Raw genomic sequence first — 14,932 nt, forward strand, 5'->3', positions numbered from 1 at the left:
ATTGTTAGTAAAATGAGGATGAGAGGAGCCATTAGTGACTCCAAAAACATTACAACTTAAAGCCTTTTTGTATATTTTAAAGAAAAATCTAAATATTTGTTTTAAAGAAATGCCATTGTAAATTCTTATATTTCTTCTTAGAACTATAGTTGACAAAACTTTTCATGAGCATTTTACTCTTTTAGATTTAACAGATGTGTGTATCATTTACCCTGTTTGAAAATGATAATGTATTTAGCTGCGTCAGAGATTTTCCTGTATGGTGCTTGATATCCTTTGTAAAAATGGGTTGTTAATCTCCATAATTGACATTGATCACACAATACTCTTAATTGCCTTCCAAGTCAGTTTTTGTTTTTCTGTTCTTCAAAATTTTCCCTTCACTGTACTTATCTAAATGTTAGGGTTAAAAATAAATGTTAGGGTTTAAATTTTCCTATTGCTGAATGAAGACTTTAAATAAGATATTTTAAAAAACAAAAACAAAGAACACTAGATAGCATCAAGCAGAGTCCTCTACATCTACAGCGTCCCTGTCATTAGTTTGTTGCTGGGAGATGTTAAAATGACCTTTCCTTTGTTAGAGAAGAGATCTGTAGTCCTTCCCAGAATCCTCTTGTTAACTGTCTTTTTAACCCAAGTTGGAGGCTGTCTGATGAATGAATCGTGAACTTTTTTTATGAGCTACACATATTGTTGACATTTTGTCACATGTTGCTTTTTAATTTCTAATGTATTTTTAATTTGCAAAGCATATATATGCCTTTCACAGCAGTAGAATTGGGTCAGCATTTCTGAGTCCAGGTATTGCTTTATGTGAACAAGACACATCAGGTTTAAGAATGCTGTATCGTAAGCCTTAGATTAACTGAAATACACATGTGAATGAATTTCACTTTGAATATTGCTGAATAAAAGAAGGTACTTGAGAAAGGCTTTTTTCCACCAAGAACTTCTCTTGCCTCTTGGCAAGTGAATTGCCCCAATATAAAAGCATTGAGGGGGGAAAAGTGAGCCACATAGTGAAAAGGCAATCCACAAATAATCACTCTTTTCTGCCTTTGATTGTGTCAGATTTTTTTGTGTGTGTGGCAATTGTTTTCTTTTTCTCTTAGGAGAGGTTTATGGTCCAATGTCTGTCAAGTCAGCCCCTGTCTTGAGGTTGCAGTTGTATTTCTCTCCGGAGTTCCTAGAGGTGATGTTATCTTTTGTTCACTCAGCAGTGTGGTGGTTCCTGAGAGCATCTGTCACTTTAGGCATTAAAAGATGGATGGGTCTCCAGTGAACTGCTGGTTGAAGCAAATGGTGAAAATAAGAAAAGACAAGGGGCTTCAGGGGCTGCAGAAAGGACAGACAACAAGGAAATACTGTTTGTTAGAAATCAAGAGTAAGCTGAGCAATAGAGGAAGAGAGCAAAGACGGATCATATGTCATTTTATAAGCAACTTGAAAAATCAGAGTCTTTTGGTGGCTGCCGTGCTCTGAGGGGGCAGCTGCATCATGGTAAACAATTCTGGGTTTTGGATTTGCAAAATGTGTTAGGACATTAACAAAAAAGTCTGGGGAAGTGTTGGGGAATTATGATGATATGGGCTTTTTTTGTGCAGATGTTGCTGTTTGGAGAATTAGTAGTCTTTTAAAATGGAAAGATTTAAACATTTTTTAATCTTTAAAATTCTCTTCACTTTATTTTCTCTTTTTTTTTTCTTTCCTTCCTTTATTTTTTTCTTGTAAGCAGCTGTAGATATTAAAATGTTTGAAAGGCTTTAGCCACATAACTAACATTCTTACTGTTTATATTGCAGCTTCCTTGACATTTTTGCAGGGAGATTCTGGAAATTCTATGCCTGTGCCTTAGGGAGGCAGTGGCAGATTTTAAGTTATTTTAAGGAACCTTCTATTTAATTCAATGGGCTTTTGATGAAAAAAATATATATATAATTGTTATTGATCTGTCAGAACAAGGTGGAGATTTTCCATTATATTTAGAAATTAATTTTGTTGGTGAAAGTCCAATTTGTAAATCCTGACTGGTACAGAATCCCTCTTGTGTGAGGCTTCGAAGGAACAGGAAGGAGCTTGGTCAGAGTGTAGGAAAGGGGAAGAAGGGCTTCAGGGGAAATGTGGTTGAAAAAAAATGATTTTGTCAAACTTGTTGGCATTCGTCTATGAAAAAGACCATAGGTTTAAAGGCAAAGAAATTAAGATGATTAGAAGCTTTAAGCTATACAAATGGTAGAGTATCTTTCTTCTCTATGGGTGTAAATAATAGATGAAAGAGTAAGAATGACAACAAAGGATCAGGTCGTTTAAGAGACTGTGTGCAGCTTGAATAGGGGTCTGTGGCCCAGGGCCAAAGGTCTTAGCTTTGAGTGTAATTAGAAGAAAATACAAAAATGTCATTACTAGCAGGTGAAGTGTGCAGCACGTGGCTAAAAATTAGCAATTTTAGACTCTGAAGCTATTGGAATTGGATTACTGACCTTTTTTTTTTAAATCATTAAGGTCCTTGTGGAGTCATATAGTTTCATTGGCAGTAATGCAGTTTGACCTTGTTGACCATATGGGGTAATCTTGGGTTTGGATGTAGGTAGCAAAACTCTACTTACAAAAGGATGTCTATTTGTGTGTGGATAGATGGGAAATACATGAGTTTGAAAATCTGAGTCTTGCATTTTTAATTTTTCTTATGCCTGAAGACATTCTTCTGACAGTAAGAGAGGTAAGATAAAGATTCTTATTTTAAACTCTAAAGTGGTGCTTTTCTCTTTTTCCTTTCTTTTGAATTGGCATACATGGAGAATAGAATGAAAAGTTTTTTCTGGAAAACATAAGTATTTTAAATATTTTAGTGCTATAAATAAGCATATTGAAATTAGTATATTCTTAGGAAAATCTTGTTTTCTCTTTGGACACAGTAATAAATAGAAATACTTCTAGGTTATATGTAAAAATCAATGACAAATAGTTTTTATTTCACTTGATGCTTTGTGACTATTTTCTGCACAGTAGTTTATATTGACCATAATCTACCTAGAGAACAGGATAATAATGTAATTTTCACCCAGTTATATAATTATAATTATTTAATCTAATTTCTTCTAATAATGCGCCACCCAAAAGGGTAGGAAAACAGTAGCTCTTTTTGCTTCTGGCAGGCTTTTTTTCTTGGAAATGATTAAAGCATTAGTTTAAAAAAGTAAAGAATAATTTTAACCAACATTAGCTATGCTTAAATTTTTTATAGTTCTTTGAGGAGGTGAATTCTGAGAACCATAAGAGATTATAGAACTTAAACTTAGAATAAGAAAATTATCTTTCACTAATTTTATTCCCAAAAAGAAAATAAAAAGGTCTGTGGGCATTTAGCATTACAGTAACACGTCAAAAATGCAGACTTGACAGATTTATTCATTTTACCTTTAGTGGAGGAAAATCTTAGGAACAACAGAAATTACTTTTTTAATATATACTTAATGATTATTTTGGGAGCATTTAAGAAGGAGGAATATCTGTATTTGGCAGTTATGATGTATATGGGGTTGTGTAAGATTTTGATGATTTCTCTTTATAATTTTTGTAGAATCAAATATTTAGATTACTGTATTCTGGAATATAATATATTTGGAAATTAACTCATTTTTATGTATATATTTTTATTTTTTATGTTTTTGCAGGTGCAAAAAAGCTTTAAACAAGTAAAATCTAGGCAACAGGCTCTCTGAAGTGTTGACATCCCAACTTAATCATGAACGTGATTCAAAAATGTTAATAAATAAACCAAGGTATTGTACAATTATAATATGCCCCCCAAATTTTTCAAGAACAAATTCGTGTTTGGAAGTTATATTTAATATTTAAATAAAGCTACTATATTTGTTCCTTAAACTGATTAACCAGATATTTCCATGAACTCTTCTTCCATTTCCTCCCTTCTGCTTTCCTCCTCCCTCCCCCATCCTCTCCACCAAAAAAAAAAAACAAAAAAAAACAACAAACTATTCAGCAATAAGTCTTTTTTCTTACAACAGCATCTGTGTTTTATTTCCCATGTACCTAAATTAAGATCATAAGAATTCACTTTTTGATTCCCCTTTGTTGATTCTGGTTTTATCTTTCAAACTGTCGAATAAGAGATTACTATTAATTATTTATATTATTCCCCTCTGCAGAAAAACCCAGATATATCTAATGACCACATATATTTAAAATTTTTATCATACTACACACTATCCTGAAATGTATGTTTTTAAAATTTTACAAAAGTATTTTTTCTATTTGTAGAAGGCTTAAAATTTGGAAACGAAAAGATAGTGATATTGCCTTTTTTCCTCCTATGTAAAAGAAAATCAAAAGTTTACTTAGGATTGAGCATTTAGAGTTACTGCTTCAGCTAACCCTCATCTGTGAGGACATAACCCAACACTGTTTCTCTCCTTTTGGAAGTTACAATGTGCTTAAATAGCCTGGTATTTCCAAGAAAGTCCAAAGATCTTTTCCTCTTTTATGACCTGTCGTATCCTTTTGAGGCCAGAAAGAACAAGAGGGTCATTGCCACTTGAGCCTGGTCCCTGTTTGTTCCCTCATGGTGACCATGCAGATCCTGAAAACTAGTATTGGCTTAACATTTGGGCCTGGAACATCTGGAAAATGGTCAGAGAGGGAGCTGAGGAGACACAAGAGGGAGAACTGTTGCGTTTTGTTACACCAGGTGCTAGGAGGAAGCAGCATTCGCCTTTTTGATATGGGAGGCAAATTCTGTGGGCCCTGGAGTTAGGCTTCAACAATTGAAGAGGTCAAAGGACAGCTGAGTGGGGTCAGTGAGACACCATGGGGTGTATTTTGTTACTTAGTAAAAGGAGCAGCCTCCTAAAACCTTAAAGGATTCTCTTGAAAATCTGTGTTGTGAAAAGGTTTTATGAGTCTCACGCAAAAACTCCTGATTTATCTAAGGAATGCTTGCTTTTGTCTAATGGAAGGATAATCCTTACCAAATGTTGGCAACTACTATATGAGTCAATATAGGTCTCAAAGAACAGTTAGGGTTTGAGGTGTACTTTGCTTGCCAAAATGTTTATCATTTTCATGTTTATCTCTCAGTGAACAATTTTGCACTGTTGAAATAGCACCTTTTTCTTTTTTGGGATCAGAAAGTGGAGGAGAGAGAAGGGTAAAGAATGAGCTTACATTAATTTAAAAATTCTAACAAGCTTGTGACCCACAAACAGGATATTATAAACCTTTAAAAACACCAACACTTATGAACTCTAAAAAGTTATCTTTGAATTTATTTTAATGTGTGAAGGGAATAAATGGCACATGAAGTTTAGTGTTTCTGGATTATAGAAGATTTTTTTTATTTATGTATATTTCATAGACATGGGAAACAGTGATGAATAACCTTAAACCTTGTGTTTTTCCCTGAATGTGTTTCTTGCACATTTTATAGTTTAAGAAGAAAATAAATACTAGAGACAAGAATAGAGAATTTTAAAAAACAAATATAATAAAGAATTTTCTCTTTAAAGGGAAATGGAAAAGAGGGGGGGGGGGGAATCCGCATGTTGTAAGAGCTTTCTTTCCCGCAGCCGTGACCTCAATATACCACTTATATGATTGTGGACACCTTTGAAAGGTATTAGCCACTGGTAGATAGGCAGTGAAAGCGGACTGTTAGAGGAATTTGGCAACTGTTCCAATTTATACACTATGTATATGTGTATAAAGAGCATGTATTACGCTATGTACTAATAAGAGAAAAGTGGTAAAATGATGAGAAGTATACTCTAGGCTTTCTTTAGCATTTTCTTACTAATTTATACATTTACAATATGTGAATTACTTGTGCATGTGATTTTTCAATTATTTTTAATAATTAATGATTTTAAAGCCACATATACTTAAATGTAAGGCTTAGCGTGCAGTGTGTTCTATATCTATTTTCTCAAGGTTAAAGTGCCTTTCAACAACTAATTTAGAAACCTAAGTGTAGTGACTGATAATTGCCCAAAGAAAACCCACAGCTGTTTAAGTAACATTGAAATTGTGGCAAAACTGACAAGTACAATTAGCAATGTTAATAAGAGGATGGAAAGACAGGAACAGATGACAGTGGAAAGATGAAGGTAGTAATAGTAACAAATCCATATAAGAACAGAATGTTCAGTTTGGTTTGAATTTCCACTGCTTTTTCTTTTAAGCAGAATGGGTGTGTTGTTTTGTTTTTGCAAGTTAAATAATACAGATGCATGTTCAGTCCCTAACTCACATCTGATTTTGAAAGATGAAAAACAGCTATTTACCAGTAGTGTGTAAGAAAAACAATCAGATTTTGCTGATTCTAATTTGACTGTAATTACTTTCAGTGGAAATTCCTTTACCCTTCTTTGCATCCTAATAATTATTAGTCATCCAAATACATTACAAAGGAGACCAAAGCCTCGTTTCTAGATTTAGTGACCCGGTATTACCAAAATAAAACCTGCAGAAGTCTTTAATGTGTTATTACTAATTATCTGGAATGTTCATAGCTCACCTTCCAAACAACTTATTAGGAAGTTTAAATGGGGATAAGTAAATATGAGAAATGAGATGAATATTATATGAAAACTATTTCATCATCTTTGCTCTTCCCATGATGCTTTTAAAGCATCCAGTGAAATGTGGAAAATTATTATAGTATCTTTTGAAATTTCTCCTTTTCATTTGGGAAATTGGCTTTTGCCTCTGGTGTTTTATGCAGATTTAACAATTGTTGTGATAAAGCCCCAGAAGTTTGTTCTCTGAAACCATAGAAACTGGGAACTCTCTAAATGTGGCAGCCTTGATGGATGTGGTAAGCCACACTTTGGAAGCATTTCTCGTTATTTAATGTTTTCTGTTCTGGATTATTGACTCTTCTCCCTGTTGAAAAATTGGTCTCTGGTGACATGGTAGAGGTCACACGTTGCCTATTATTGTTTTGCTTCTTTGATCTTACACAGGGATTGCCTCTGGTAATTATACCAGTTCCAGAGAGTCTTGACAAGATGTGTTTATTTTACAAAAGAATTTCTGGTATTTCAAGGAGGAAGAAAGTAAAGATTTCGGGTAGTAACATGTAACTCTTCATTACAAAAAAAAAAATGGCATCGTACTTTATCTTTTAATTATGACAGTTTTTAATAACAATTATTAAGTTAGTTGGCATACTATAATTATTTCTGTAATGACAAGATATATTGCATATATGTATGTATATTGGTTAAAATGGTTAATTATAGAATTAAGTTATTAGAGCTGGGTTTTTATTTCAATAGCAAAAGTACTTTTGCCTTCAGAAATTGTCAAAAGAGATTCATCCACACTTAAATGTATAGAACTATTAAAAGAGATTGGAAATTTTACCTTTTAATCTGTTTGCATTTTCTAAAGATTTTTAGTAAGGAGAATGAATAAAAATAAAATAAAACTCTTTTGTTTTGAATACATGGTTAGCTTTGTGTTTTTTGGAATGTGTTTGGGAAGAGATGAGATCTCTTCAAACCCTCTTAATGTATAATTGGATAAGACACAAAAAAAGCTCAATGTGTTCATTTTCTTAAATTCAGTTCCCATCTTTAACAAAATATTTTTCCCCAAGAACTCACAATCCAGTAGGATAATCAGATAAATACAGACCTAACTATGTATTAAGAGTGACAAATATCAATTTAAAGAATAAATGAAATGCAAAAACAACACAAAAGAGAACAGTGAATATACGCTTGTTTTTAATTTTGGATTATAGATTCTACAAGAACTTGCAAGAACTATGTTTGATTTCTTTGTCTAGTAGTCACACATTATCACTCTTGTCAGTGAATATTTTTAAGAGAAAGGACATGTAAGCAGTGATGCCTCTAGCAAGGAATTTTCTTACACAGAGTCAAAGAGTCTGCTGGCTAGAAGGGACAGTAACGTTGTGTATATGTAATTGCAAAATGTCCTAATAAATAAATTGTATATAATATCAAATAGCTTTTGAAACTCTTACATTGATGGTTATTTGTTCCTAGAACAATACCCTAGAATCTACTGTAGTGCCCAACACATGCAAGAGAAGACATGTATCTTACTTGTTTTAGTATCTTCAACACTCTTTAAGAAACTTACTATTACTTGTATAACATTTTCTGCATCTTTATTTTGTGCCAGGCACTTTCAAAAAGGATTCTATGTGTATAAGATCTCCTGTATTCTCACAGAAACCTATGACATTGTTCGTATTACCCCATTTTACAGATGAGAAACTAAGAAAATTGCCCAATATCATGTAGGCTAGTGGGTGTAGGATTTGGATTAAGATCATCTGACTCGAGAGCTTTTGCACTTAACCACTTCAATAGTGGGATTTCTATAAATGTTGCCTGGCTGGGTGGATGATTGCTAAAGTTTGGAAAGTGGGTGGCAATAGCTGTAGTGAAGAAGGTTAACAGAAAACTGGCAAGTAGTACTATGTCTGGCACATAGACAATAAGTTGTGCCTTTAAAAAAATCCTCAAACCCAAAACAACTACACACACACACCTCACACACAGAATTTATATTTTCACTTTCACCTTTTTTTTCTATTTCAAATAGCATGTTTTAGTGAAAAAACATGAGCACTTGAATCTAAATTTGAACCCTCGTTCCATCATTTACAAACCAAATAGCTTGGCCTATTGCAGAAATTGGATCGCTTGCTCTGCCCACCTGTTCTCATTCTCAATCTGCTTGTTTTCTTGTGGTTTCATTTACTTGTTCCTCAGTACTACATGTAACAGTTAGCTCTAGAGATTGGGCTATAATCATTACACCTATTGGCAGGAATACATCCTAGGTAGTGTGTGTGTGTATTTCATATTATCTCCCATGGAGAGGCACACAGACCTGTCATTGCCTCACTTTTAGTGATTCTAAACTTGATCAGTAGGTTCAGGAGGTATCAGCCTGATCCCTTCGTATAAAGGTCCCCATCAACTTTGTATCTAATGGTATCACTTATTATCGTTGTCAAAATGAATTTTGCATTAAGGGTTGCAAATTGGTAATTTTATAACTGTCATTCTTTCCACATTTATTATAGCTAGAATTCTTCATTAAAAAATTTTTTTAAACTCAAAAACCAGAACTACTCGGTTACTTGGAAGCACAGGAAGAGCAGGATAAAGGCTTTACTCTTTCCTTTTTCCTAATAGTAGGATTCAATTAGGTACATTGTTTTGTTTTGTTTTCCAAAAGGAGTGTTCTCCTTTTCTCCTTGAATGTCCAAATTAATCTGTGAGTTTTTACATTTTAAATATGCTTCAGTCCTTTGCATTTGTTTTCTTTCATGTTGAATTTCTCTAATCTTTGGCCCATGAGAACAATTCATGTTGACTCCTATGTCTTCTGACATGACCGATTAGTCCTTGATAGCTTCTTTGCTTTTTGACACAAGATGTTCAAGGCTCATCTTGTGTATTTCCTGCCCCAGACCTGGAATTGGCCATACCTTCAAGGAGCCTGGACTCTTTTCATTGGGAATGGTATTAGTAAACCACAATCAGGGTACTAGGAAATGCATATTGTTATTGAATTGTCTCTGCTTCTTGAACTTCGCAGTAGAAAAAGCTTGGAAATATGAATTTGAAACCTTTTAAAAAATGAATTATTACTATTTAGGGTTTCCTAGATTAACAGCTAGTTAGGCTATATATGCATGTATATCCCCAGCTCCGTTCTCTATAGCCTAACTAGCTGTTCAACTAGGCAACCCTAAATAGTGTCTTAGATGGAGGTCCTTTTCTTTTAGCATGTACATGATTTTTTAAATTAGTGTTTGTCTTGTTCTTTCTTATCACTAACTGTGATGATCCTTTTTAAAATACTTTTTAAGAATTAATGTTTATCTCCTCCAGATTAAAAGTTTTAGTTATTAAAAGTTAATAACTTTTAATTAACTAAAAGTTAATTAAAAGTTATTCAAAGTTAACTTTTACTAATAGTCTATGTGCAGTACCTTGAAAATATATTTGTATTTGGTCAAAAGAGAAACTTGTTGAGGGAGTACAGTTGAATTAGTACAAGTGTACCATAACTGGGGGAAGTAGTTTGGAGTATTATGCTAGAAGGCTGTAGTATAAATTATAACTCTTAATGAGAGGTTCTCATTCCAAGCACTGGAATTAATTTTTTTTCCCTGGAATCCTGAAGAACTACAAGGGGTGGAGGGGTGATTACTTTGCAAATTTACTTGTTTCTACCATCTTTTTGAGTAATAAGTCTATTTTTCAAAACTGCAAAATAAACTAACAAATAAAATAGAAACAGAGTCTTAGAGAATGGACTGACAGCTGTCAGAGGGGAGGGGCTGTTGCAGGGCTGGGTGAAAAAGGTGAAGTGATTAAGCAAAAAGCAAACAAACAAACAAACAAACAAAACCAACCCTCATACACACAGATTATAGCATTGTGATTACCAGAGGGGAAAGGGGATGGAGGGAGTTATAAGAGGGTATAGGGGGGATTAATAGTGATGGAAGAAGACTTGATTTGGGGTGGTAAGCACACAATACTACATATAGTTGATGTATTATAGAATTATATACCTGAAACCTATATAGTTTTATTAACCAATGTCACCCCAATAAATTCAATAAAAAATAAAATAAAGAATAGCAAAACAAAACAAAACCCTGCATGTTCAAGGATAACGTTGAACTGTCAATGGGAAGGGACAGAGCTTCATAGCACTAAAGAAGTCTAGGGTCAGTTCTGTAATTCTTCACATTGCCCTCACCATTTTTCACAATGCCCAGTTATGTTTTCATTTGGAATAAAGTCAGTCAGCTCCTTTTAGTCTACCAAGTCCCTTCATGGTTACTTCTCTTTGTCTTCATCTGAGTTATTGCTAATGTTCTTGTAGGATTATGTGTATCTTCAGTGAGTCATCACCACTGGATCTTGGTTCCTCCTGCAGAGCCCAGATGCATAGGACTGAGTGTCCTTCTCAAGCAGTACTCCAGGGACTTCCTTCAAGGAGCCAATCAGGGCTGGAATTCTAGATGAAATTTAATATGTATCCCTTTGTTGGGAAAAGTGGGGCTAAGATACTCTCAAAATTACTTTTTTTGAAATGAATTTACCCAAGCTGAACCTATACAGTACTCTAAGAGTTTTTGTCATTACAGGATTTGTCATCACATGGCTAAATATTGAGTCCTTTTTCCAACCCTTACCAGTTGGGTGATAGTGGGCAAGTCACTTTGCCTTTCCAGCCTTTAGGTTTCTTTAATCTATGAAGTGGGGAGAGGTCATACCTACTTCAGAATACTGAGGATCAGATAAATAATCTTTAAAAAGTGCTTAGTGTACTGCCCAGCCCAACAGTTCTCAAACATTCCATCTCCAAAAAAACTGAGTTTTATTTATGTGGATTATATTTATTAGAAAACAAAACTAAGAAATTTAAAAATATTTATTAACTTTAAAAAATAATAAACCAAATATGTTTCAACACGTTTTATGAAAATAACTAATTCTTCAGAAAAAGTTAATGAGAAAAGTAGTCTATTTGCATTCAGTCTGTTGCAATGTCACACATCATGTAGCCTCTGGAAAATAAAAAAGAATGATAGTTTTAAAAAGGCAAATAATTTCCTAGTAATAATTTGAAAAAAAAAATTGACCTCATGGACCCCAGAAAGGGTCTCAAGGACCTTGGACCATACTTTGAGAACTTAGCCAATAGTTAGCATGTGGTAAATTGTAGTTATTGATAAACATGGAAAATTTTATAGCTAATAAGTTCTATACAGTTATTAGTGATGAAAATTAAAGGACATAACTTCAGAATTTCTTACTATAAACTTTTACTGAAAAGTCTCAAATAAGATTGTGATTCAGATGGAGTAAAAGGCACAACAGTGTTTTTCAAATAAACGCTGGTAATACATAAGTGAGTCTTCTGAGCTTAAAAGGCTCAAACCTTGCTTTCAGAAATTTACCAACAAAATAGGTCATCCTAAAGCTTTTGGTTTTTGTCCCTGCCCCCTAACCCCACCCCCGCCCAGAGAGGATTCTTTCTTCCCCCCAAGGGTAAAAAGTTCTTAGTAGACAGCGAAAAGTAATTAGAGATTTACACTGAAACCACTGATAGAGTTGGTATGAGGTTATGGTACTGCAGCAGTTTTAAGGTAGAGGTGTGGCCCAATTGTCACCAGGTTGGACTTCACAATTGACAGGTCAATCTTGATTTACTGGTTGGAGAACCTTAACTTAAAGTAGTTATTACTATTTGATTCTTAGATACAGGATCCTTTAAAGTGGCTTTTCTAATGTGTTGGGATTGTAAAAACAAAAAGCAAACATGATGTGATAACATAATTTACACAAATTGTTGTAACAAGAAATATATGTGTAGTTCATATAGTTTAAATCTTAAAATACAGGAATGAAGTTTATAATAGCTATGCTGTGTACTTTGCAGATATATGGTCCTCTAATTATATGAATTTTCTCCTTTCTTCCTCTTTTTCTTTGGGGGTGGTGGTACAGACCATGGGGAATTCATATGCTGGGCAACTGAAATCTGCTCGATTTGAGGAAGCTCTCCACAATTCCATAGAAGCCTCTCTGAGATGTAGTAGTGTGGTACCACGGCCAATTTTTTCACAGCTGTACTTGGACCCTGACCAGCATCCATTCTCATCTGCAGGTAAGTTTCTCAATCCCACACATTCCTAGACTCCTTTGGAAAGAAGTGGGCCTTCCCAATGGGAGACCTCTGAAATAAACTGGTTAATTGTTAGAAAATGCTTGTCTACTTTTCTTCAGATGTCCTTCAGACCTGTGAATTCTTTTTTAGTTATTCCTAAACATCATTTTATTAAATTAGCTATGATTTATTTGCTTACCCAGATGTAAAACCCAAGGTGGAGGATCTGGATAAAGACTTGGTACACCGCTACACTCAAAATGGAAGCCTGGATTTTTCTAACAATCTAACAGTTAATGAAATGGAAGATGATGAAGATGATGAAGAAATGTCTGATTCAAATAGCCCACCAATTCCCTATTCACAAAAACCTGCCCCAGAAGGGTCTTGCACTACGGATGGTGGGTTTCAATTTTGGTGTTTTTTTTTTTTTTCAATCCCTCTGATATTGCCTGGCTAGTTTCCAGTCAATCATTAGATGTGGTGCTCAAGGCTAGAAACCAGTAATTACAGTAAGGAATGAGGAGTAATTATGCTCTTACTCACATTATCTCCTATGACTTCATAGCACGTGTCTATGAGAAAGTATTATCACCCCATCATATAGATGAAGAGACTAGGATTCACAGCAGTTGATGACTTTTTGAGATGGTATGTGGCAATGACAAGCCTAGATCCAGGTGAAGGTTTTTCCAGTACTTCAAGTACTTCCTGAAAGATTGGTACTACTTTAGGAACTTTTTTAGTGTTTTCTTTTCCTACTTCTTTGTTTTCTTCCCTCAAAACAATAACAGAGATATCAGATGGTTTATATTTACCTTTTCCACTTATTCTGAACACTCGTCCAGTATATTGTTATCTATAGAAGAGAAAAATGTACATATTTTGATAATCCCATTTTATTTATTTTGTCAACCACCTCTTCTACGAAGGCTATAACCATACTTTTAAAAAGAAAATCCTAATCCTAATATAAAACATTTTCAGTATTTCATGGTTTTGGTGATGTCACAACTTAAATTATACTCCATTCCCTCCATTTTGTGGTATACAGTGCTGTTTCTTGGCCTTCCCACCCTAATTAGTATGTGGACTCTACTTTATCCATTATTAGCCAGATTATAACTTTTATACCCAAACTGACTTGGACCTGGGGTGATTCCACTGCATGAAAGTCTTGGGGGTGGAGGAAGAAGAGAAAGAGAGGGAGGGGGTAAAATTTCAGGACATTTCCTCTACATAGCTTGAAGTGCAAATAATTTGGATAAACTAGAGATTCAAATATGCAAAGCCAGATGAATGAGTTTGCACTGTTTGGAAGTTTTTCTCCTTGATTTCTCTCCCTCCCTCCCTTCATGCTTCCCTCTCATCTGATAAACTACCTAGGGGATTTGGAAAGCTAAATAATCTTCCTTGTAGTTTATCTATGCCTGCTTCACTAAAGGTGGTCTCTAGCAATTAAGTACTCCTGCTCCTGGAGTTGGGCCTGCTTCTAGCACATCATTCCTTATGAATTTGCTTCCACATGATTGGTTTCTTTGGCCCAGACTCAATATAGTACAGTATATATCTATTTACTCGTTGTTGGTGTAATGCTGGCCTTTAAACCTGTGGAGATGTGGGAAGTGACTGGCATCTGGTTTCCCCTTACCTGTTTTATATCCATTTTCATGCCTTTTATTTAATTGACCAGTCAAGTAACAGCTACATGTGGAAATAGTGCATAAAATATTGTTGGCTTGTCATCAAGAATCTTGTTCTAGGTAAGAATTAAATAGAACCAGAGTAACAGCTTTAGGGGATCATTAGGAAATATCAAATTTTACACCAAAAATGGAGGAAGGGTTCCCTTGTTTTTCCTGTGCCTTTGGTATGTTTTTAGGTATATTGCCAACTATGGAAAGTTGTGTCGGGCTCACCAAGGTATGAACTTAGTGATCTAGCAGATAGCAAATGATTCTGTGAAGTATAAGGGAAGGGTAATGGTTATTTTAAAAATAATGAAATTTAGAGGCACATTTTTCTCCTAAGTAAAAAGATCTTACCTAGGCATAAGATTCGTACTCTAAAACAACCCAAAAATACTGGCTACACTTAGATTCTATCAGCTACCTTGGTTCTTATAATCAATTACATGTCCAGTATTTGTTTTCCCCCTTTAATTCACAGGAGGGTGGCCATTAAAAACAAAAAACATAGTTTATAATTTATAGTTTGTCTATGAGTCTTTCAA

At 34.4% G+C, this 14,932-nt stretch overlaps 1 protein-coding gene across 1 annotated transcript in view; it reads left to right on the top strand.

The window, feature by feature from the left end:
• Positions 1 to 14,932, top strand: part of GREB1L (GREB1 like retinoic acid receptor coactivator) — a 289,801-nt gene that overhangs the window by 157,098 nt on the left and 117,771 nt on the right. Inside the window, exons 3-4 of the mRNA XM_054583433.1 lie at positions 12,540 to 12,699; positions 12,903 to 13,100. Of these exons, the coding sequence (XP_054439408.1) occupies positions 12,543 to 12,699; positions 12,903 to 13,100 (355 nt within the window). The 5' untranslated portion in view covers positions 12,540 to 12,542. The remainder of the gene's footprint in view (positions 1 to 12,539; positions 12,700 to 12,902; positions 13,101 to 14,932) is intronic.

This window comes from Pteronotus mesoamericanus, unplaced genomic scaffold (genome assembly GCF_021234165.1).
Source record: "Pteronotus mesoamericanus isolate MK-2021 breed Mesoamerican mustached bat unplaced genomic scaffold, CSHL_Meso_final contig_74, whole genome shotgun sequence".
In the NCBI taxonomy this organism is placed as follows: Eukaryota; Metazoa; Chordata; class Mammalia; order Chiroptera; family Mormoopidae; genus Pteronotus; species Pteronotus mesoamericanus.